Consider the following 23,561-nt stretch of genomic DNA (forward strand, 5'->3'; position numbering starts at 1 on the left):
GCTTATAGTAATGCCCTAAAGTAATAAAAACAAGACATGAGTTCAAACAAAAGTATACCTGAATGTTTATAGTTCTGTGGCTAAGAGCAGCTAAAAGGTGAAAATTACTCTAAAATTCATCAATAGATGAGCAAGAGCCAAAATAAAACTTACAAAGGAATCTCCAGCTACGGAGAAATGGATGAAGCACTGGTATCTGTAATAATGTAGATGAACCAGGAAGACGTTTTAAGCTAAGTAAAAGAATTTAAGGTCCCATACAGCATGATTTTTAGTTATATGAAATATTTGGCAAATAAATTTATCTATAGAAAACAGATTTGATAGGCGTGGTAGAGCATTCCCATAATCCCAGCACTTAGGAGGCAGAAGCAAGCAGATCTCCATGAGGTCAAGGCTAGCCTGGTCTACAGAGTGAATTAGAATGAGTTCTAGGACAGCCAGGCCACAGAGACTCTTTATCTTAAAAAAAAAAAAAAAGAAAGAAAGAAAGAAAGAAAAGAAAAGAAAAAAAGAAAGGAAGCAGACTTGTGTTTTCCAGAGGCTGGAGGTAAAAAGAAATAGGGAATTACTGCTTAATGGACGTAGAGTTTAAAAGTAAGGAGAAGACCACAGAAATGAGAGCAGTTATAGCCACAGAGCACTGTGACTGTACTTAAAGCTACTAAACCATATACTTACACACCATTACAAGAGTAGGGTTTTATTACACTTATTTTACATGTATGTAAATATGCATATACATATGTGTGCATACTCATGGGCCAAAGTCAAAGGACAACTTGCAGAATTCGGTTCTCTCCTTCTGATAGCTGGGTTCCAAGGATGGAACTCAGGTCTCCAGTGTTGATGGTAGTGCCTCCACTCCCTGCACTATCCTGCCTACCCGAACAAGGGTACTTTTGGTTTGACTGACTTTTTGAGACAGAGTTTTGCTTGCTAGTCCTGGCTGGCCAGGAATTCACTATGTAGATCAGGGTGGCTTGAACTTGTGGCAATCTTTCTGCCTCAACCTACTGACTACTGAGATGACAAGTATATACCACTCTCTTGGGGAAAATGATACATTTTTATGGTATGACTATTTTATAACATAGAAGAAATAAAATAGAAAATCCAGGAGGAGACACTTAAGACTAGTCCCACAGATTCCACTTTACACCCTGTATACTATTATTAAAATAAAACTCAAGAAACAAACAAGATGGAAACTGAACAGACACATGAAAAGCACAGCTCTAGGCAGTAAGCAAAGGAGAGATATGAAGAATTAAAGTAGTGGTTCTTAACCTTCTTAATGCTGCAACCCTTTAATACAGTCCCTTATGTTGTGATAACCAACAACTGTAATAGTTTCATTTCTACTTCATATCTGTTATTTTGGTACTGTTCTGAATTATAGTGTAAATATATGATATGAAGGATATCTTATATGTGACCCATGAGAAAGTGTTGTTCCATTCACCCAGGGGCTGTGACTCCCAGGTTGAAAACTGCTGTCTTAAAGTAATGAAATGCTGCCATCTATTGGCCAGTTAAGGGGCTGCTCAAAGCTCCAAAGACTGGATAGAAATTGAAGACTACTTCTGACATTGTATTCAACATGTATCTAGCTATCATCATCATCATCTACTGTTCTTGTTGTTTTTATTGTAATTATCATTTTATTTATTTATTTATTTATTTATTTATAGTTTTTCAAGACAGGGTTTCTCTGTGTTAGCCTTGGCTGTCCTGGACTCACTTTGTAGACTAGGCTGGCCTTGAACTCACAGTGATCTGCCTGCCTCTGCCTCCCGAGTGCTGGGATTAAAGACATGCGCCACCGCGCCCGGCTATCTATCCAGCCATTATTTAAAAAGAAGAGAATCCCATTTTTCCCATGTTTGTTCCGTATTCAATCAGTTCAATCTTACACCCTTCAGAAGCTGAAAATGAGTCCATAGATTAAGAGCTACTTTTTTTATATCCTCTTTTATTTTATTTTAGATTTATTTTTACTTTCTATTTGAAAATTTGCCTGTATGTGTATCTATGCATCATATGTATGCAGTGCCTGTGGAAGCCAGAAGAGGATGTCAGAACTCCTGGGAATGGAATTACAGAGAGTTGTGAAATGCCATGCCGATGCTGTGAATCAAAACTGGGACTTCTGGAAGTACAGCCAGTGATCTGAACTAGTGAGCCATCTTCTCCCACCCCCTGATGTCCTTGTTAACTCAGAACAGCTGAGTTGAGCCAGCCAGCCCAGAGCTCAGTAAGAACAAGTAAGAGTAAGCTTATTCAGTAGTAAGTCTCAGAGGCTGAAAACATTCTAGGCCTAGGTTAGCAGACAAAGGCAGTAAGCCTCTGAGACAAGACCTGAAACAGGAGAATAAAGTCCTTATTACACAAGGCCTCTGCTTTGGTTCCTGCTTCTTGAGTTCCTGCTCAGAATTCCTTGGATGATGAAATACAAACTGTGAGCTGAAATGACCACTTTCCCCCCATGTTGCTTTCAGTCACAATGTTTATTACAGACACAGGAACTTAACGTAGTTAGGACGGTAGCAGAAGGGTCAGAAAGCTTATTTTAAAGACTTTACAAGAGCATCTTTACCTTAAATTTAGGAACAAATCTTGTAAACTCCTGGTGCCAATTATTAAGTGTAGAAGCAGGTGAAATTATTAAAAAAGGTCCCCAAATATTTTCTCTCTGAAACAAAAAATGAAGTCAGCCAGCTGTAGAAAAACTGAAGATATTTAATCCTAAACAATCAATAACAAGAGAAATTTAAAACTAGGAAACACTGTAGCAAGAGAAAGTGTGCCTATCTCCCAAGTATCCACACATTTGTGTTTGATGAGGAGCGATGTTAGCATAACGCAGGCACTGAGGGAGGTCACGCACTAAGCGATGACTCTTTTGACTCGAAGGTCTTAGGTTCTTTCATAAAGCAACTCTAACATACTGATGTGCTTTTCTTATTCTCTACTATGTCATCATCATTCACTATTAATAAATCAGAAGATTGTTAGTTTTTTTTGGGACAGGGCTTCTCTGTGTAGTCTTGTCTGTCCTCGAGCTCACAGAGACCTGCCTGCCTCTGCCTCCCAAGTGCTGGGATTCAAGGAGTGGTGGTCTACAAAAGCGAGTCCGGACAGCCAGGACTGTTACGCAGAGAAACCTTGTCTCGAAAAACCCTTAAAAAAGAAACAAACAAAAAAGGCCTGCACCACCACTATCCGGCTTATATTTTTCGTAATAGGTTATCACACATTTTCTCATTTAATTTTTATAAAATCTGCCAGGCAGTGGTGGTAGTATGTGCCTTTAATGCCACCACTTGGGAAGTGGGAGGCAGGTGGATCTCCAGGATCCAAGACAGCCTAATCTACAGAATGATTTCCTGGATAGCCAGGGCTACACAGAGAATCCCTGTCTGTTTAACAAAACAAAACAAAACAAAGAAGAAGAGAGAAGGAAGGAAGAGGAGGAAAAAGAGAAAGAAGGAAGAAGGAAGAAGAAGAAGAAGAAGAAGACGAAGACGACAAGCCTGAATTCAGGAGAGAGGAAGACTGACAACTCCATGCACTCACCTCAGCCAGATGGGCCAGGAGGGCAATGCTCTGTACAGTTTTACCAAGACCCATTTCATCAGCAAGAATTCCATTAATACCCTGGGAGACGAGGAGCAAGAGACATGGTCAATACCTGACTGCAGCACTTGGGACTGATTCCACTTAGTGCCAAAAGATCTAACAAAGACATTGGACAAGCTCAAGATTACCTGGAGATACAGTACCAGGACTATTAATCTCTACCGCAATGGTTTATTCTGGCAACACTACAGCTACATGTGTGACTCGTGTCTATCAGAACAAGACTAAGGCCAGTTCTTTACCTAATCTAGCCCCCATCAAGCAAACAATGCAGCTTACCAAGTCCACCTAAGGCAACTACATGCAGAGGACACACAGAATCTGCAGGTTAGAAATAGACATCTTTCTGACCCTAGCATAAAGCTCAAGTTTTAGAGATGGATAAGCGGCTCTGTGGCTAAGAGCGCTTGCTGCTCTTGCAGAGGACTCAGGGTCAGTCTATTACCCACATGGCTCACATCCAGCTCTAACTCAGTTTCTAGGGATTTGATGCCATCTTCTGATCTCCATGGGAGATGTGTGATGTGTACATGCATACAATACAGGCAAATATTCATATACACAAAATAAAAATAAGTAAATCTATAAAAAAAAAAAAAAGGCTAAAGGTGAACTCACTTCTCAATTACATCAATCAATAATAAAGTAAAAAGAAAAGGTTTGACATAGTTTTACCTGTTCATAGAGATTGGCTAACCAGTTCATGCCTTTCAGCTGGTAACCTTTCAATTTGCCATTGAAAATTGTGGGTTGTGGAATATCCTCACCAGCCCGAATAGATGGATTTGCTAAGCTGTAACTCTCCCCAAACCCAGAACCAGACTTGTCTGCTGCCCTGAGGGCAGCTGCCCGACTTTCTTTTGCATCTTCATCAAATGACCTTGTCTGGAAAAAAAAAAAAAAAGCCAATAAAAATATAAGAATAACAGGTGCACGCCTGTAATCTCAGCACTACAGAGGCAGGTGAATTTCTGAGTTCTAAGCCAGCCTGGTCTACAAGGCAAGTCTAGGACAGCCAGGACTACACAGAGAAACCCTATCTTGGGGGATATATATTTATAAACATAAAATTCATTAACATTTTACATTATGCTAAAAAAGTTTCTAATATCCCATTAAGTCAATGTAACAATGATATGAAAATGTTTTTATTAGCATATTAAGCTTTATTATGTTACTCACTAATTCAAGAATGTTGTTATACATTCTGAGTACATAGGAAAGTATGCGGACCATGATTAAAGTACATTATACACTTGAATGAAAATCTTCACTTTGTACAATAAACATATGTAATAAATACTAAAAAGCAAAACAGGCTTTAATACAATACTTAACTGAAGGAATTATGTGAAGGTGAAATTTGTGTCTATTCTTTTTTGCTTGTTTGTTTGTTTGGTCTTTTGAGACAAGGTCTCTCTATATAACCCAGGCTGTCCTGGAACTCACTAGCGTTGACCAGACTGGCCTCAAAGTCACAGATGTCCTCACACCTCTGCCTCCTCAGTGGTGGACTACGATGAGTGCCACCACACCCAGCATTGGTATCTCTTCTTAACCCTGACAAAGTAACAGAAAGACTCCTCTGCAGCACACTGACCTATATTACCTTCGCTGATTTCAACCCAACTGCAGTTCTAATTCTGTTAAAGATTACAGCTCCTCAAGGGCTAGAGATGACTCAGAAGAGCACTGGCTGTTTTTCAGAAAACCTGGGTTAAGTTCATAGCACACACATGGCAGCTCTAGCCCCAAGAGATCTGGCACTCTCTTCTAGCCTCTGTGGATACCAAGCATGCACACAGTGCACATCAGTACATGCAAACAAAACACTCATACACAGAGAATAAAAATAAATCTTTTAAAAACAATTAGCTCAGAAATAACAGAGAACAAATTAGTACTTAAGGGAAAGAAAGCAGTGACTTAATTTTCTCAAGACATAGGACTCTTGATAGTCTTTTTCATTAAACACCCATGATTACTGAAAACAACAAAAAACGGCTTATGACTCAACTGTAAATCGTTCAACTTCATAAATAATAATAAATAATTCTATACAAGTGAGTATCAGTTATTCAGCCATCCCAAGTATGACTAGTATTCTGAAGCAGAGGCAGGAGGCTGAGGAGATGGCTCAAAGGATAAATGCACTCACTGGCTGTTCTTCCAGAGGACTTAGTTCAATACCCAGTACCCATACGGTGGCCATAACCATCTGTGATTGACATAAGGAAGGCTTTTACCTTACATATGGTCAGACATCCCCCCCAACACTCACACACACACTAGGCCCCTATACACACCCTAGGCAATATGTTTAGCTGAAAACAATGGACAAAGAATAAAATAAGGAAGAATGAAAGAAGAACATGCAAATAAACTGTGGCACATTTCCTGGGACAGTAATTGTAATATTGTAATAATATGCCTTTTCTCCCACTCCCCAAGCCCCCACCCCCCACCTTTTTTGAGACAATAGTCTCACTATGTATCCATGTGGAACTGATCTTATACAACAAACTAGGTTCAAACTCATAGCTTCTGCCTTTCTGAGTGCTGGGATCAAAGGTATGGCTACCATGCACAGTCTGCCTTTGCATTTAAACACTTACTCGAGCTTGGTGAATATGGTAAGCATTTTCAGCATTCTTCAGGGCCTGGGCTTTAAAGTGGTTACTATCTGAAAAGAGAAAATACGTAGATTATCACGTATTGCTATTATAATTATCATCTTTCCAAAGACAGAACTTATCCCATAGGTGTGTGGATCCCCAGTTTCACACTGTAGTTATCCCAAGGCTAACAAAGGAAGGAGAGGGGGCAAGAACCCACAAGCAACAAAGACATGGTGGTGTACAACTTCAATCCCAGCACTCAAGAGGAAGAGTCAGGTGGATCTCTGTGGGTTTGAGGTCACGGTCAAAGCCAGAACAGTGAATTCCAGGATAGCCAGAGCTATACAATGAGACCCTATCTCAAAAAACTACAACAAAAATAAACAGCTGGGCGTGGTGGCACTTGCCTTTAATCCCAGCACTTGGGAGGCAGAGGCAGGCGGATCACTGGGAGTTGGAGGCCAGCCTGGTCTACAAAGTGAGTCTAGGACAGCTAAGGCTACACAGAGAAACCGTGTCTCGGAAAAACAACAACAACAACAACAACAAAAAAAAAGAACCTAGGAATCTAAATAGCTGTGGCTGTCTCTGGTCTCCAACAGCCAACACACCCTTGGGAGTTAAGACCTACCATCTCTCAGGCCTAGGGTTTCTTTATAAAATGATATCAACTGCCAGGACAAACAAGCTCATGCAGACTCAATATTTTATTCATGTAGTGAGAAAGCAGATAAAATCTATACATGTGCTCACACTCAAGATACTCTGAACTTGATTTCTCCTGCATTTCTACATCAACAAGATCTTGATTATTACACTGAAATCCTCTTACCACATAACTGAGATCACATGAATGCACTACTGCCTGGTGTATGTGGTGCTGTGTATCAAATCCGGGAATTTGTGCAGCTAGGCAATCACTCTACCTCCCTAGGCCTCCACTGAAAAAATTTTAAGTTATTTTATAGGCTTCTTTTGCAGAACCCACACACTTCCTGCTCCAATAAAATAAATCTCCCTTTTCTTATCAGTATTATCTATGAATCAGGGCAGAAGCTATAAGAATTGTAACATATGCAGCCTTGATAGGAAAAATGAAGTCTATTGCTTCCTTGACCTCCTGACTCAGGACTCACCATAGTCTTCCTGGGTGATGTTAACCACTACTCCGCCACCAATGTCAATCTGTCTCTGGGTAGAACTATCTTCCAGTTTCCTTAAGATCTCTTCCTGGATTCCATCATGACCCATATCACGTTTTCGACTCATGAAATGAGCATACAACTCTGTCTGGGTGATTAAGAAGTTGAGTTTTCGCTGTTGCCTTTTGGCCTAAAGTCAGGGGAAAATTGAAGGTAAAAACAGCCAAGTAATAAATTATATATGTAATTAACAGAATTCAGCAAATCTTTGTAAAAGCCTGCATGTAATTCCTTCTTTTTTTTTTTTTTTTTTTTTTAAGATTTATTTATTATTATGTATATAGTGCTCTGCCTGCATGTACATGTTCAGGCCAGAAGAGGACACTAGATCTCATTACAGATGGATGTGAGCCACCATGTGGCTGCTGGGAATTGAACTCAGGACTTTTGGAAGAGTGGTCAATGCTCTTAGCCGCTGAGCCATCTCTCCAGCCCCAAAAGCCTGCATATAATTCTTTTAAAACATTTTTTTACTTTTATAAAGGCAAATATTGCTTGAAGGTAGTGGTATACACCTTTAATCTTAGCACCTGGGAGGCAGAAATAGGTGGTCTCTGTGAGTTCAAGGCCAGCCTGGTCTACAGAGGGAGTTCTAGGACACCTAGGGCTACACAGAGAAACTCTGTCTCAAAAAATAAAACCAAAAACTAAAAATAAAACTAAAAAAAATAAAACCAAACTTTTAGAGCAAACAACCCACCAAACAAAGAATCTGTATGCTTTTGCCCTACCTCCCGCATTTCCTCGTCCAGCTTCCGCTGCTCCAAAGCTTCCTTCTCTGCTCGCTTCCGGTGCTCTTTCTCCACCTTCTCATACTTCTCTTCCAGTACAGAAGCATCTCCTTGGTTAGGCGGCGGGCCCGCGGCAGGGTCTCCTTACAGTTCTTCTGCGCTTGCAAGGCTGCTCGGCGCACCTCCTTCATGCACTGGTGTGCAAGCTGCAAACAGCATCACTATCATAACAGGGAAGGACCCAATTCCAGGAACCGTTCTACTTGGACTTTAAACTGATGTTCCTCAGTCTTTTTAGTTCCTACAATCCTGATTTGATTAATGTGTAAGGCTAGATATTCTAATTAAGAAACCTATCCACAAAAACAAAAACAAAAACCCCTATCCACACCAGGGCATGGTGGCACATGCCTTAAATCCAGCACTTGGGAGGTAGAGACAGGTGGATCACTGTGAGTTCGAGGCTAGCCTGGTCTACAAAGCGATTCCAGGACAGCCAGGGCTACACAGAGAAACCTTGTCTTGAAAAATCAAAAACAAGACAAAAACAAAAAACAAAAGAAACCTATCCACATCTATCACTTTAGATGGAACAAAGTTCACTTGCTGACTACTGTGGATCTCTGTACTGTAGACAGGAAATGGCCTGTGCTGTACTTAGTACTGGGTTGAGACCCACACAAGACTGAATTGCTCCCTTGTAAAAAGTAGGGAGAAATCACAGGGCAGCATATCCACGAGGGAAGAGGCAGCTACCTAAGCAATGTGCAGTAGGCCCACTGCTCAGCAAGGACATATAGTTAGCAACTGGAGGTGGGCTAGGGTGGGCTGTGGCTTTTCTTTGGTGTTTTTCTGTCTGTAGGTTCCCATGTATCTATAAGTAATTCCAATTAAACTGAAAAGTTCACCAGTCCTCAGTATCCTAACTGGGATGAACCACTTTCTTCACTTTTCCCAAGGAAAAGTTATGCAACAATGGCAAAGACCTTAAGTTTACTGAGAAGTTACACAACATTATTATCACATTAATATTAAAATTACACAGCTTCTTTTTACATGTGAGGCCTCTTTTAACATATTTTAATGCATCCTTTATTCACAAAAATTATGAAAGCAGTGTCATCACCATCTCTATTTTACAGGAGAGCAAACAGAGGAGCTGTGACACTGGTCTAGACAAATCAGACTAAAAATGTTACCTCATCTGATCCTAAGAACAAGCTGTTACTTTTCTCTCAGATAAGTTTTTAAAGTTACTATTACTGTATATGTGTGACAGTGTGTACATGTGTGCATGTACATGTGTGGATATTGCAGGACTAGCATGGGCAGTCAGCGCTTTCCTTCCATCGGCGGTTCCAGGGACTAAACTCAGGCTGTCAGGCTTGGTAGCAAGTGCCTTCACCCATCAAGCCACCTCTCCAGCCCTGTCATTTCTTCAACGGAAGACTGAGCACAGATCTTAAAGACCCTATGATCTGCCATCAATTTGGTTTAACAAAAAAAGTTCAAAACATCAGAACTATGAGGAAGAACAATTTTACTTATGAAACAGAATGAGATTGCTTAGACCTTCCTTTAAACATGATCAACAGATCACAACACATGAGAGGAATCACAATAGGCCTGGAGGAGAACACATGCTACATAAAATAGAAAATGAAAATGTTACCTTTCGGCTATTGGTGAGAAATAAGTTTCGAGCTGAAGACTTCTGCTTGTTGGCCTAAAACATTTGAAAATAATATTTAAGAGTCATTTCTAAGTAAGAATATGTAGCCCTTATTTAATTCCTGAAGGAATGAAAAACAAAATGTCAGTGGCGCACACTTTTAATCCCAGCACTCCAGAGGCAGAAGCAGGAGGATCATTATAAGTTCGAGGCCAGCCTGGTCCTACAAAGCAAGTCCAGGTCAGCCAAGGCTACACAGAGAAACCCTGTCTTGAAGAACAAAAACAACAATAAAAAAGGAAGAAAGAAGAAGAAAAAAAGAAAGATAGAAAGAAAGAAAATGTCAAGTACATACAAGACAAATTACTTCCAAAAGTCATTCAGAGACACTGTCTGGCATACCCTAAAACTACTAACATAGCAGGAAGAAGCAGCTACCATTGTTTGTGTATGGATGATGTATGCCTGTGTTTGACTAGTGAACATATGCCTGTATCTGTGTAGAGGTCAGCAGTTAATGTGGGTGCTTTCCTCTATCTTTGCTACTTATGTTTTGAGACAGAGTCTCTCAGTGAATCTGGAACTCACAGATTTAGCTAGACTGAGTGGTCAACACGCTACAAAGATCTTCCTGTCTCAGCCTCCCATGTGCTAGTATTATAGCTACATGCCAAGATGTTTGGCTTTTTACACAGATGCTGGTCTTAATACTACTTCAGCAAGCAGTCTACCAACTGGGCCATTTTTCTGGCCCTTTAAATAATCTGTTTACTTTAAGAAAGAATGTGTAAGGTTGGAATGGACTAGACTCTGTAATAAATGCACACTAGAACTCTATCCTTATGATGCCTTTATGGGCCAATGTGCAAAGCTGTGGCAGCAGGACACTCAGATATGAGAATCATTATAAAAAGAATAAAATGGCTTCCAGTTTAGGATACTAGCTCTAGGCTGAGTATAGTGCTGCACGCCTTTAATCCCAGCACTCAGGAGGCAGAGGCAGGTGGATCGCTTTGAGTTTGAGGCCAGCCTGGTCTACAAAGCGAGTCTAGGACAGCCAAGGCTACACAGAGAAAATCTGTCTTATTCCCCACGCCCCAAAAAAGATACTCGCACTGACTCCTACATGAGCAAACTACTGCCACTATTACTCATATTTTAGCCATCACCCAAGCCTCATCTTCAATAAAAAATTCCAAGGCAAACCTAAAATAAGATGACCAAGAGCCCACAATTCCAGCTGGGAGTCTTTCTCTTCCATTTAAAAACAGCAACCCCTTAATAAAGAACCCTGACTTGCATCAGGCATGGTGGCACCCACCTTTAATCTCATCATTCAGGAGGCAAATGAATCTCTGTGACTTCAAGGCCACCCTGCTTCCAGGACAGCAAGACTGTACAGTAAAACCATGTCTCAAAATAGTTAGCCTAACTGCCAATCATGTTCATTTAATTCAGGAAAAGACAGAAGTGGCAGCTCTCTGCCTACTGAGGTTTCCCTGCCCTCCATGATGAATAAGGGGTTTGAAGTTACAGAGAATGCCTTGAAAGCCAATCGTACACTAACCCCACCTCATGGGACTTTTCAGCCTTTTGTCAGTAATTTCCTCTTATTAATGTATATGCTGCATTCTTCTCCTCAAAACCAACAATCTCAATTATTCCTATTGAAAAATCATTTATCATCAGAAGGGCATCATCTGAAGCTTCCTCAGACACTAAGGCAAATTTTTCCCTTAACTTTCTGACCAAGCAAGAACAGCTCACACATAAATCATCTCTCACAAAGTACTTAGGAATTACTACATGAAAAAAGTGTTAACATTACAGTGGTGAAGTACTATAATAAAAAAGGCATCCACCGGGCAGAAACGGTGCCAAGCCTTTAATCCTAGCACTCAGGAGGCATAGGCAGGCTGATCTCTGTGAGTTTGAGGTAGCCTGCTCTACAAAGTTAAGTTCCAAGCTAGCCAAGGCAGTTACACAGAGAAATCGTGTGTCAAAAAAACAAAAAATAAATAAACAAAAACATCAAAGCTAGGGACCAGAGAGCTAACTCAGAGGTTAAGAGCATCTGCTAGGGCTGGAGAGATGGCTCAGGGGATAGGACCACTGATTGCTCTTTCAAAAGTCCCCTGTTCAATTCCCAGCAACCACATGGAGGCTCACAACCATCTATAATGAGATCTGGTGCCCTCTTCTGGTCTGCAAGAAGAATACTGCAAAGATAATAAATAAATCTTAAAAAAAAAAAGAGCATCTGCTACTCTTGCAAAGAAGAGGTTTCAATCCAAGCCCTCATATGGAGGCTCATTATAGTTTGTAATTGCACTTCCAGGGATTTGAAGCCCTCTTCTAGCCTCAAAAGGCACAACATTCATATGTTGCACTTAACATATATACAGGCAAAATACACATTAAAAAAATTTTTTTTTGAGGGCCTGGCAGTGGTGGCCCACGCCTTTAATCCCAGCACTCAGGAGGCAGAGGCAGGTGGGTCGCTGTGAGTTTGAGGCCAGCCTGGTCTACAAAGAGTCCAAGACAGACAAGACTACACAGAGAAACCCTGTCTGGGGATGGGGGGGGGGGTTGAAAGCCAGGGGCAGTGGTACACACCTATAATCCCAGCACTCTGGGAGGCCGAGACAGATGGATCTCTGTGAGGCCAGCCTGGTCTACAAGGGATTCCAGGACAGCCAAGGTTACACAAAGAAACCCTGCCACGATAACCAAAACCAAAATCAAGCAAACAAAAAATTAAAATAAATCTATAAAACAAAATCAAAGCTACTATGAGCATTGGACAGAAATGCATATGTCACCCGAAATGCTACACAAAGGAAAATGTATCACTCCTGTGATAATATACAAACGCACAGCCCAAATCTACCCATGTAGAAACACAAGGGGAAGGCCTATCCTTTTCAAAAATAAGGATGTCACAAAAGACAAAGGTTGAAAAGCTCAGACAAAAGAGCTTTAACAACTAAATGCAACATGTAGTCCCCAAACTGGTTCCTGGGGAAAGTGACAAAATGTTAGTATGGGCTATGAAGCAGGCAATTATTAGAGTTCCTGATGTGGAACCGTGCTGTAATTATAGAGAGGATCTTTTCCTTGAAAAACTAAACCAAAGAGGAAGAAAGGTCAGGAATCCAAGCATTTCCTCAGCTTTCCAGCCTGGGATACATATACTCTATTTCAAAAAACAAGAAGCCAGGCAGAGGGGCAGAGGCAGGTGGATCTCTGTGAGTTCGAGGCCAGACTGGTCTACAGAGTGAATCCAGGACAGCCAGGGCTACACAAAGAAACCCTGTCTGGAAAAATCAAACAACAAAAACAAAACAAGAAACCACAGGATTCAGCACTCAGGATGGGCAGAGGCAGGTAGATCGCTGTGAGTTTGAGGCCAGCCTGGTCTACACAGTGAGTCCAGGACAGCCAAGGCTAAACAGAGAAACCCTGTCCCAAACCACCCCCCCAAAAAAAAAAGAAAGAAAGAAAGAAGGAAGAAGAAAGGAGGAGGAGGAAGAAACCACAGGATTAGGGGTAAGTTCTAAGCAGAAGTCCTAAGTTAACACTAAAAGTGGTTGAGGAAAAAAATAAATGTACACATGCATATAACAAAGGCTAAGACAAAACAGCTGCTAAGTATAAATATTTAGAATAGATCCTTAAAGTATTCTTCTCATATGTATTTAAATATTTTAAAATTCTGAACTAATTTAATACTTAAAGCTTGCAAGGCACTTTGCTATTCTTGCACAAAGTTCAGTGACCGGCACTCGCTATCAGGCAGCTTACAGCCTGCTTGTCACTCCAGATCCAGGGACCAAATGGCCTCTTCTGGCCTCCAAGGCCTCCATGTACAAACCCACAGGCACACAAACACTTACTTATTACATAGTAAAAAGGTTTTGTTTGTTTTTTAATGCTAAGCAACTTTTTAAAAACTGCAAATAGTAGTGGTTTTCTTAGATCTCTCCTCACTTTATTTTCACACACAGAACAATTATCAGGAAAGAAAATTAACATTGATAAAACTTATTACTGTTCTTCTTTTCCCCCATTGTGTTAAGAGACTAAACTCAGGGTTCATGCATACTAAGGACATGATGCATTACTACTGCATTCCAGTAATACTCTGGGCCCCTGGGCCTCTAGCACAGTATTAGTAACTAAACCACAAATCTAAAAGCTACATAACAAGTGTGATGCCAGCCTGGGCTATATGAAACCCTATCTTAAAACAAAAGAAAAGAAGCTCTGGCACATAAATCAATGACAGAGCAGTTACTCTTAGCTTATATAAGACCCTAAGTTTTAATCTCCAGTATCAAAACAAAACAAACTATTAGTGATATTTACTTGAATGCTTCGGGAAGGTACTTTCTGCCAGCTTTTACATGCAAATCCAATCAGTTATCCTTCTGTAGCTACCTATGTGTGTCCCCATGAATTGTCAGATTTTAGTGACTTCAGCTCAGTTTTCCTTCATTCCCTAACAGTGAGAAAGCAGTTCTCACCTGTAATTTATTATCTTTGACTGTTCAAATGTAGTATACACATATGATTTCAAAATTGCTAACCTACTCATTATCCACATTTATGGTGTCAACCACACTGAGTAGTTATTTTTAAAACCTTACACTCCAGGTAGGTGGGTGAGTGGGTGTGTGTGTGTGTGTGAGTGTGTGTGTGAGTGTGTGTGTGTGTGTGTGTGTGTGTGTGTGTGTGTGTGTACACACGTACGTACGTACGTGTACACGTACACACACATCAAGGCACACATGTGGAGGTCAGCGGACAACTGGTAGGAGCTGATTCTCTTCTACTACAGAGGTTGCAGACATCAAGCAGATAACAGCTTTGGTAGTGAGAGCTTTTGCCACTGAGCATCTCTCAGCCTGCAGGGTTCTTTTGCTCTTTAGTTTTACATAATACATGTTTTCTTTTACTACACACTAAACCCCTAGAAATTGGCCCTAAACCAGCCAAGACTTCCTCCCCATTCTTGTTACCCTGCTCCGTCTCTCCCTTTCACTCACTCACCTTTGGTAGTTCCTTTTTCACAATGCTGAGCCACACCTTCCTTCGCCGAGCATTAAGCTGCTCAATGGATAAGTGTTTCTTCTTGGTGCCAGGGGGAGGTGCATCATGAGAAAACTTAGCAAAGACTTTGGTCTGATGATGGTGGTGACGTGGGGACTCTTCCGAGGAAAACTCTTCATCACGGCGTCTTTTTTTCTTCACTTTTTTCAACTTGGCTGCAAAGGAAAGAGATGCTTACAAGGTTGATTTTCTCTCCTTCCACAGGACAGAACCAGGGAGCATCCTCATCATTCAAGAAAACCTGCAGAGCTGGCATCACTCTACCAGAAGCAGGCAGTGTTTCTTCCTTTTGTCAGGCCAGTCAATATCCCAAGAGGAGCAACTTACTAACTTGAAAAGCACACTAAACATTCCCTCTGTTCACAGGAAGAACAGAGACTTAAAATTCAAAAACCAAGTGACTGGAACTCAGCACTCTGAAGGGTTCACAGAGCTAAATCACTGGCCTCCAGTGACATTCACAAGATGGAAACCTACTACCATTTGGTAGAAATGCAAGACAACTTTAAAAAAAAAAAAAGAAGAAAGAAAGAAAGGAAAAAATTGCATCAATTGATAGAATGACAGTAATTTTTTTTTTGAACAAAAATATAAATGGCACAAAAACATGCTTTTGAGCAGAATTCCTATCATCAGGGCAACAAAATCTGCCTTGCACAGAGACTTTAAAACTTTCTCTTGCAATGTCCTTCCTGCTTTTCCAACTTCTTAAAGACCAGTAGGAGAGGAAGGCATTTCCTGGCAAGCAAATACTACGGAGGCTCCTCAGGAGTGAGTCACGTCCATTATCTGAGACTGCCACAGCTGTAACTCACTCCATGTTCCCACTACTTTTCACACTTCCCTATGCATAACCAACATTTTCTCATCCGAGAATACTCTAAACAATGGCAGTTTGTAGAAGAAAAAGCGAAAGAAGTTATTTCTGCCTAAGCCTTTGGCTAGCAGCCTATAGCTGTAGCTTTATTTCTGGGTTGGGACAGAAGGAGGCAGTTGTAGCACAAGCTCAACTCCCGGGCAGAGAACATGGACTCTGCTCTCCAGGCTCTCTTGCCTCTGTCTACCAAGTGTTGGGATTACAGGCCACATGTTTGCAATCTATAGCTCTTAAGTCTTTCTATTTCTATAAAAGACCACAGAACAAATGTGAAATAAAGGCAGTAATGACACTAATTAGGAAAAAAACCCTATAGTTTTCCAGATAAAGCAAATTTCTACTATACTTAAAATCTAAACCCAGCACACAAGATTCTGAAATTAAGAAAGAATGAATATGGGATAGACTTACCTTTAAGCTTCTTGTCTTCCTTGAATTTCTTTTTTTTGGGTCCAAGTAAGTGACGCTGCTGCTCATAGAAAGGGTCGTGTGTAGAGAGCAGGCCTGCACTGTAGTACTGGTACTGCTGCAACTGAATCAGGCAAACACTGTGATGGGCCTGCCTGCATTGCACAGCACAGCCATGAAGTCAGCTTAAGTAAAGAAAGCTAAGCCAGAGGAAACCATAGCTCCTAAATATTGTTTCCCAGAGATCAATAAGAAATTAGTACATCAAAAAGAATTTATGTTAGAAGCAAAACAGGGTCAATTGGTATGCACAAGGCAAACTGCTGGAAAGAACTTAGGAAGGAAAACCTTCGGGAATCTGAATTTCTATCACATTTTCTCTTCAACAGGGCTTCATGTAGCCCAGACTGACTGTGAACTCCTGCTACTCCTTCCTTGACATTCCAAATACTAGAACTGCAAATGTGTACCGCGTGCACAGCAGATACACATGTGGGATGAAATTAATTAGTAACAAAAGGATTTCCCTTTAAGCTGGTAATTCCAAGACCCGGGAAGTGGAGGTAAGGAGATCAGGGACTCCAAGCCAGCCTAAGATACATAAGACCTTAAATAAGATCTTAAATAAAACAGAAAATAAAGCAAAAACACACTAACAACAACAACAACAAAAAAAAAAAACACAAAAAGATCAGAGTTGTTGCTCTTTAGAAATTCATCAAAGACTGGGAAGATATCAACAGGTAAAGGCATTTGCTACCAGCTCTGAAAGCCCACATTCAACCCCTGGACACCCCAGGATGAAGATGCCTGAGTGCTGTCCTCTGACATCGTTTTATGTCACGTGTGCTACACCACTCATATGCCCACACACTAAATAAGGAAATGGAAAAGCAAAACGCAGCAGGAATTCATTGTTAAGAAATAAGCCCTATATCTACTACCCACAGGTAGATTGGCTAGAGTCCTGACATTAGTTATTCTGGCTTCTACTCTTCTATTTGCTTCAGATGTTTTTCTTGCTTTGTTTTGAACTGTTTTAGGCCATAATGACAAATTCTCACCATGGAGCCCTGGCTGTCGTGAAACTCACTCTGTAGACTTAATGGCCTCACACCTGCATATACAGACATATGCCACCATATTATCTAGGGCCTTCAAACAGTTACCAACTTGTCATCTCAGCATTTTCACCTTTCGAGTCCCCAACTCACCAAAAGAGTTTATTATTAAAGATCCTACCTATTATTTTACAATTACCATGAACAATCACATTTCTTCCACCCATGTAGCAGTAAATCCTTTAAAATATTTTATTTTGGTTGACTCTCAAATCCAGTCATCTTATTTCCCATATAAATTAAAATCTACTGGCTCATTTTCCGAAATTATAACTGATAGAGCAGCATGGAGGACTAAAAGCCTGTTTTAAGCATCACAATTAAGTGAGCATGCATCAAGCTGTGTACTTAAAGTTCCATCAATATACATCTTATTTAAATTAAAAAAAAAAAATCAAAGCCAATCATGCTGTAATCCCAATACATGAGGCTGAGGCAGACTGACTGCCATGAATTCAAGGCCCACCTGGACTACAGAGTGAGAACTGTCTCAAACAAAGAAAAGGAGGGTAGGTGACTATGTGGAGTACCCAGGACCTTGGTATCAGGTTTCAAGAGCACTGTGGGAATCAACATCCTAGGCTATTCCACTGAATACCATTCCCATAGGTTTGCGGTTCCTAAGTTTCTGTGTAGTATTCAAGGTTCTCTGGACTAACTTTCAACCTTCATATTGTTGGAAAAATTTTAGGTCTTCAAATATACTATTGTTCAATATGTACAATAGGGCTATATTTCTAGCAAAAATCAGAATGTTTTGTTAACAATGGTCAAATAGTTGTCATTAAAACTATGAAGAAAAGATTTTCCCAGACTGAAAACTTCAACAAGCAATTGAATTGGTAAGGATATACTGGCAGTCTCACAAAGCACAGTTATCACATGACCCTGGAACCTCTGTGCTAAGTGTATAACAAGGAGACATGAAAACATACACCCACAGAAACCTAAACTAATCTTTATAGTAGATTATGAAAATGCTCAGAGTGGGAGAAATCAGCTCATCAAATGAAAAACAAAAACACAATGTTCTATAAATAAAACTATTTAGCAATAAAAATGAATGAGGTAGTAATACATGCTGCCACATGAACAAAACCTGTCAACATTACACCTAGTGAGAGAAGCTGGATAAAAGGTATCATGCTATCTGATGCCATCAGTATGAAATGTCTAGAATGGACACAATCACAAGAACATGCATGCGTAAGGCCCTGGATCAATGGCAAACACTACCCAACAACAAAGCACCAACCAGAGCCGCATGCAGTGGCACATGCCAGCACTTGGAAAGTGGAGATGGGAGGAGACCTTCAAGGTCACCCAACTATAGGAGACCAAGTCACAAATAAATACATGAAATAAAATTAATTATCAAAAAAGAGGGTAGACTGGTGGGTGCCTGGCACTACCAAGAACAGAGTAAGAGGCGGAAGCTAAGGGTAAAGCTATGAGAGTGTTCTGGAACTGAGACAGTGATGACAGAAACACAACACTATAAATATACTCAAAGACATTCAAGTACCTACATCAAAAGCTGGACTTTTGTTGTATGAATCCTATCACAATAATGCTACTAACAATTTTATTTCATGTAAGTCAAAGAAGTGTGGTTGTGAGCGTTCTCTTGAAACTCTCACCTCCTTATCTTTACTATATTTATTTTGGTGAAGTTTCTTATATTTGTGTAATCGAAGCATGTTGTGCAGCTCCTCTCTGCTGAGATTGAGTTCTTCTTCTTCATCATCATTGTCTTCACTCTGAGAATCTGCCTCACTGGACTCATCACTTAAAAGAATGCTCTAGAAAAGGGGTGAAAATTGAATATAACTTTTGCTGTGAAGCAATTTCTTTTACAATCCAATCATTTTTTTCCCAGATGCTAGAACAATGGCCAAAACAGCCAGAGTATAATCATTTCAGATTCTTACCCTACTCCTTATCAATTTAACTAAACAAACAAAAACAAAAACCCCTAAGTGTTAAAATATCAAGGCAAACCAGGGGGGTGGGGCGGGGGAAGAAAGAAAGAAACAAGGCAAAGGAAAATGAATATAGCATATATAACACAAAAACAAAGCAAGGTGTGATAGCTAGGAGGGGAGAAACAACTCAAATATCCAGTAGTTCATGAATGGATATATAAAATGTGGTACATTCAGATGATTAGGCTGTAAGAAGGAATGAAGTACTAACATATCCCACACATAATAAACCATCAAAGCATTACACCAAGTGAGAAAAGCCAGCCACAAAAGCCCACATACTATGGATTCATTTCTATGAAATGTCCAGAATGGGCAAATCAACAGAGAGCAGACTAGTAGCTAGCAGGGACTCAAAGACTCTCAAGATGGGAGTGGGCACTAATGAGCACACGGCTTCTTTATGAAATGATGAAATGTTTTGAAATTAGATAAGTTAATTGCCAAGAAGTTTGTGGACATATTAAAAGCTACTAAGTCACACAGTTGAAAAGCTTAGATGTTTATGGTCAGTGACTTATGTTTGTTTTGTTTTTCAAGACAAGGTTTCTCTGTGTAGCCATGGCTGTCCTGGAACTTGCTCCATAGACCAGGCTGGCCTCGAACTCACAGAGATCCACCTACCTCTGCTTTCCAAGTGCTGGGATTAAAGGAATGCACCACTACTGCCTGACTATATCTCAATTTTTTTTTTTAATTTTTAGATTTATTTATGTTATGTATATGTTTTGCCTACATGCAGTTATCTGAACTTTGTGCGTGTTCGGTGCCTGCAGAGGTGAAAAGGTATCAGACCCCTGGAACTTTAGGCATGGATGGTAGTGAGACCCCATACGCATGTGCTGACAACAGAACCCAGGTCCTCAGCAGACCAGTGCTCACAACCACCTCTCCAGAGCCGTATCTCAATTTTTAAAAAATGTGACAGCTAAACATAAAGGTCTCTGTACTTCTAACTTCTTAAAATCTTTTGGAAAGAAAGCAAGTCAGACTTTAAACACATGAGTTTTAAAGTACATGGTGATGATATTAAAGGATTTACATCATTTTGAGCTCATAACGCAAGTAAGAAATGGTGAAGTTTTTTTGTGGGTTTTTTTGTTTTGTTTTGTTTTTTTGTTTTTAAGGTTTTTTGAGACAGGGTTTCTCTGTGTAACAGTTCTAGCTATCCTGGACTCGCTTTTGTAGACCAGGCTGGTTGAACTCACAGCGATCCGCCTGCCTCTGCCTCCCCGAGTGCTGGGATTAAAGGCGTGCGCCACCACGCCCGGCTGTGAATTTTTCTAAATGAAATGTTTGCACATGCTAAGAAACTTTTAAAAAAATATTTATTTATTATGTATACAGTGCTCTGCCTGCACATACACCTACAGTCCACAAGAGGGCATCAGATCACATTAAAATGGTTGGTTGTGAGCCACCATGTGGTTGCTGGGAGTTGAACTCAGGCAGGACCTCTGGAAGAGCCGACAGTGCTCTTAACCTCTGAGCCATCTCTCCAGCCTACTAAGAAACGTTTTAAACAGAACACCACCCTCTGTTCAGTTTGGCCCTTCACAATCACTTGAGAACACTACGCCACTGCTCTGACTGTGGCCTGAGTTAGTGCATCCCTTCATGGCATGCAACGCACCGCAGCCCTACATACCCCACACCCCATCAAGGTTCTAACTTTGTACCACCCCATTCGCTATGCGCCAGCCACGCCAGCCTCTTCTCCCCAAACACACCAAGCTGCTTCTTTTTTAGTGGTTCTTGTATGTTTCGTATGATCAGAGGCCCTTGCCTTAGACGTTCACATGGCGCCCTCTGACCACTCAGACACCTGTAGAAATGCTGTCTTGAAGTCACGCTTACTCTTACACACTGCCTCCCTCATTTAGAATGTGAGTAGCACAGAGTAGACTTGTCTGTCTATAACAGTACTTGGCACCGGGATGCACTCTCAACATTTATTGAATGAACTACTCAAAAATTCATGAAAAGTCAATTAACATTCCTGATTACAAGGTGAGCCAATGAGGGAGGATCTTATCTGATCAATTTCTCCTCTTTCCTCAGTGTCTCATATTTAATAAAAAAGTCAAATGAAAATTACTTTGATGAGTTTTCTTAACAAATCAAACTCCAGTTAAGAAAATTGTCTCTGGAAAATAAAATTTGTCACTATGCTACAAAGGTCTGGTAACTGACCTTCTAACTGTAATCTTAGTAGGTTATTTAGACTGAAATGTTCTATCTTATCTCTTACCTTTAGCCATTTTCTGCTTTTCTTCAATTTAGAGAAGTTATATAAATTCCCCTTGTCAGATTTTGATTCTGGATAAAGAAACATAAAGAATAAAAAAAAAAAAAAAAAAAATGAAAGGATGACTGCCCCCAAGAGCACGGCAAGTCCAGAGGGCACCCACTCCACACTGACCTGACTGTAGAACGCCGTTCAGAGAGTACGGGTTCAACAATTCTGAACTGCTTGCCCCACAAGTTTCACCAAGCAATGAATTTGGAGGTTCTTCTTTGACTTGTATTAAGGGATCCCCAGACTCAGGCAATAAGGGATTATTGTCATCCAGTCCATCTTCACTGTCATCACTAAAAATTAAAGAGTAATACGTCCATAATTAAAAGTTTTCCAACAAAACATATTTTGAACCAAGTAGTAGGCACATATACATATACATATGTGTATATAATCTAAGTGGTCAGACAAGATGGTACACATACCTTTAAAACCAGTGCTTCGGGAGTAAAGGTAGATCTGTGAGTTCTAGGCCAGCCTGGGCTACATAGTTAGACTGTGTCTCAAAAAATAAAATAAAATAAAAAGTAAAAGAAAGAAAAAAAAAAAGATTGACTGATTTATGGTTACTATAAACGAACATTTAAAGAACAAAGTATTTGGAAAAGTTGACTGTTTCGTTTCAAAGAAAAAGAAAATACTAAAAATAAAACCCATACAATAGATTAACTGGAAATCCTAAAGATAGGACTCAGAAACATTGTTAGAGATAAAATAACATACCTAGAAATATTCCTGTTGAAGATGGCTGATGTTTGTCGCAGAAAATGGTCCAACCGCAAGGCCCTCTCCAAGTACTGAAGATAGAGGGGCTTTGCCAGCTCAGTGCAGCTGCCATCGTCCCCGGCACCCAGCTCCGAGGCCATAGAACAGATCTGTCTTCATGCACGAGGGCCTCCCACTGCACAGCTGCAGAATGCATTCATTTTTTTAAAAGGAAAGAAAATACAAAAACGAAAGATTATTCCTCTTCCCCTTCTCCTGCCTGCTTGCCTTCAGGATAAACAAGGATCAGGCTCTCTCGAACACAAGACACTAAGACAACCAGTGACTACAGAAAGCTCACTGGATACTGCCTTCTAGTACAAGGAAAAGTGTAGAAACATTATCATCAACTGCAATAGAACTTAATGAAACATCTTCTCAAACAATCCTTAGATTTTACAAGAATGAATTACAACTATCCAAGTGAAGTGCTGACCGTGTGCACCATGCAGAGAACAGCACTTGCTTTCAACATCACCTTCCTCTTGTATTTATAATCATTCGTATGTATGAGGTATTTTATTTGCCAGTGTCTGTGTGTGTGTATTCTACAAATTCTCTCCTTGAACTCAGAGGTCCCCCTGCTTCTACCTTCTGAAAGCTGCCAATTACAGATGTATGCCACCATACCCAACCATTTTTTTAAAGCAAAGGGATCACACATTAAGAAAAAGTATAAACTTCCCAGCGGTGGAAAGACTCCCAGGAGGAATATCTTCTTCTAAAACCCTGTTAGATCCATTCCAACTTAAAGTGAAGAGCTCTTCAAAGTTTCTATTGACTCACACCTCCATTTCTAAGGATGGAAACTGTCAGCCCACTGACCGGCCTGTTCAGAGGCTCTATATATAATCTTGGTTATACTCTGACTATACTTCAGCTTCTCACAATAGCCTGATGTCCCTGCTAAGTCTACTTCTGCGCTCAGCACACATACACACATGTAAAAACAAAGTCTACTAGTGTGAGAATTTTTATATTGTAAGTCCATTATCAGTTCAGAGTTACAGAGTTTCTTAGCCTGTGAGAGGCCCTAGGTTGGATACCCAGTATCAGAAATCTAAAAAATAAACAAAACAAACTAGCTCATTTAATCTAATACAAACTCTGTCTTGACAAAGTAGTGTAC

At 40.3% G+C, this 23,561-nt stretch overlaps 1 protein-coding gene across 1 annotated transcript in view; it reads right to left on the minus strand.

The window, feature by feature from the left end:
• Ino80 (INO80 complex ATPase subunit) overlaps positions 1-23,561 on the minus strand; it is a 97,158-nt gene that overhangs the window by 61,315 nt on the left and 12,282 nt on the right. The window contains 14 exon segments of the mRNA XM_051144413.1: positions 2,600-2,695; positions 3,580-3,660; positions 4,318-4,527; positions 6,258-6,325; positions 7,397-7,592; positions 8,194-8,280; positions 8,283-8,399; positions 9,866-9,919; positions 14,918-15,132; positions 16,266-16,386; positions 19,024-19,185; positions 21,620-21,687; positions 21,791-21,960; positions 22,391-22,576. Of these exon segments, the coding sequence (XP_051000370.1) occupies positions 2,600-2,695; positions 3,580-3,660; positions 4,318-4,527; positions 6,258-6,325; positions 7,397-7,592; positions 8,194-8,280; positions 8,283-8,399; positions 9,866-9,919; positions 14,918-15,132; positions 16,266-16,386; positions 19,024-19,185; positions 21,620-21,687; positions 21,791-21,960; positions 22,391-22,533 (1,788 nt within the window). The 5' untranslated portion in view covers positions 22,534-22,576.

This window comes from Acomys russatus, chromosome 4 (genome assembly GCF_903995435.1).
Source record: "Acomys russatus chromosome 4, mAcoRus1.1, whole genome shotgun sequence".
NCBI classification, from domain to species: domain Eukaryota; kingdom Metazoa; phylum Chordata; class Mammalia; order Rodentia; family Muridae; genus Acomys; species Acomys russatus.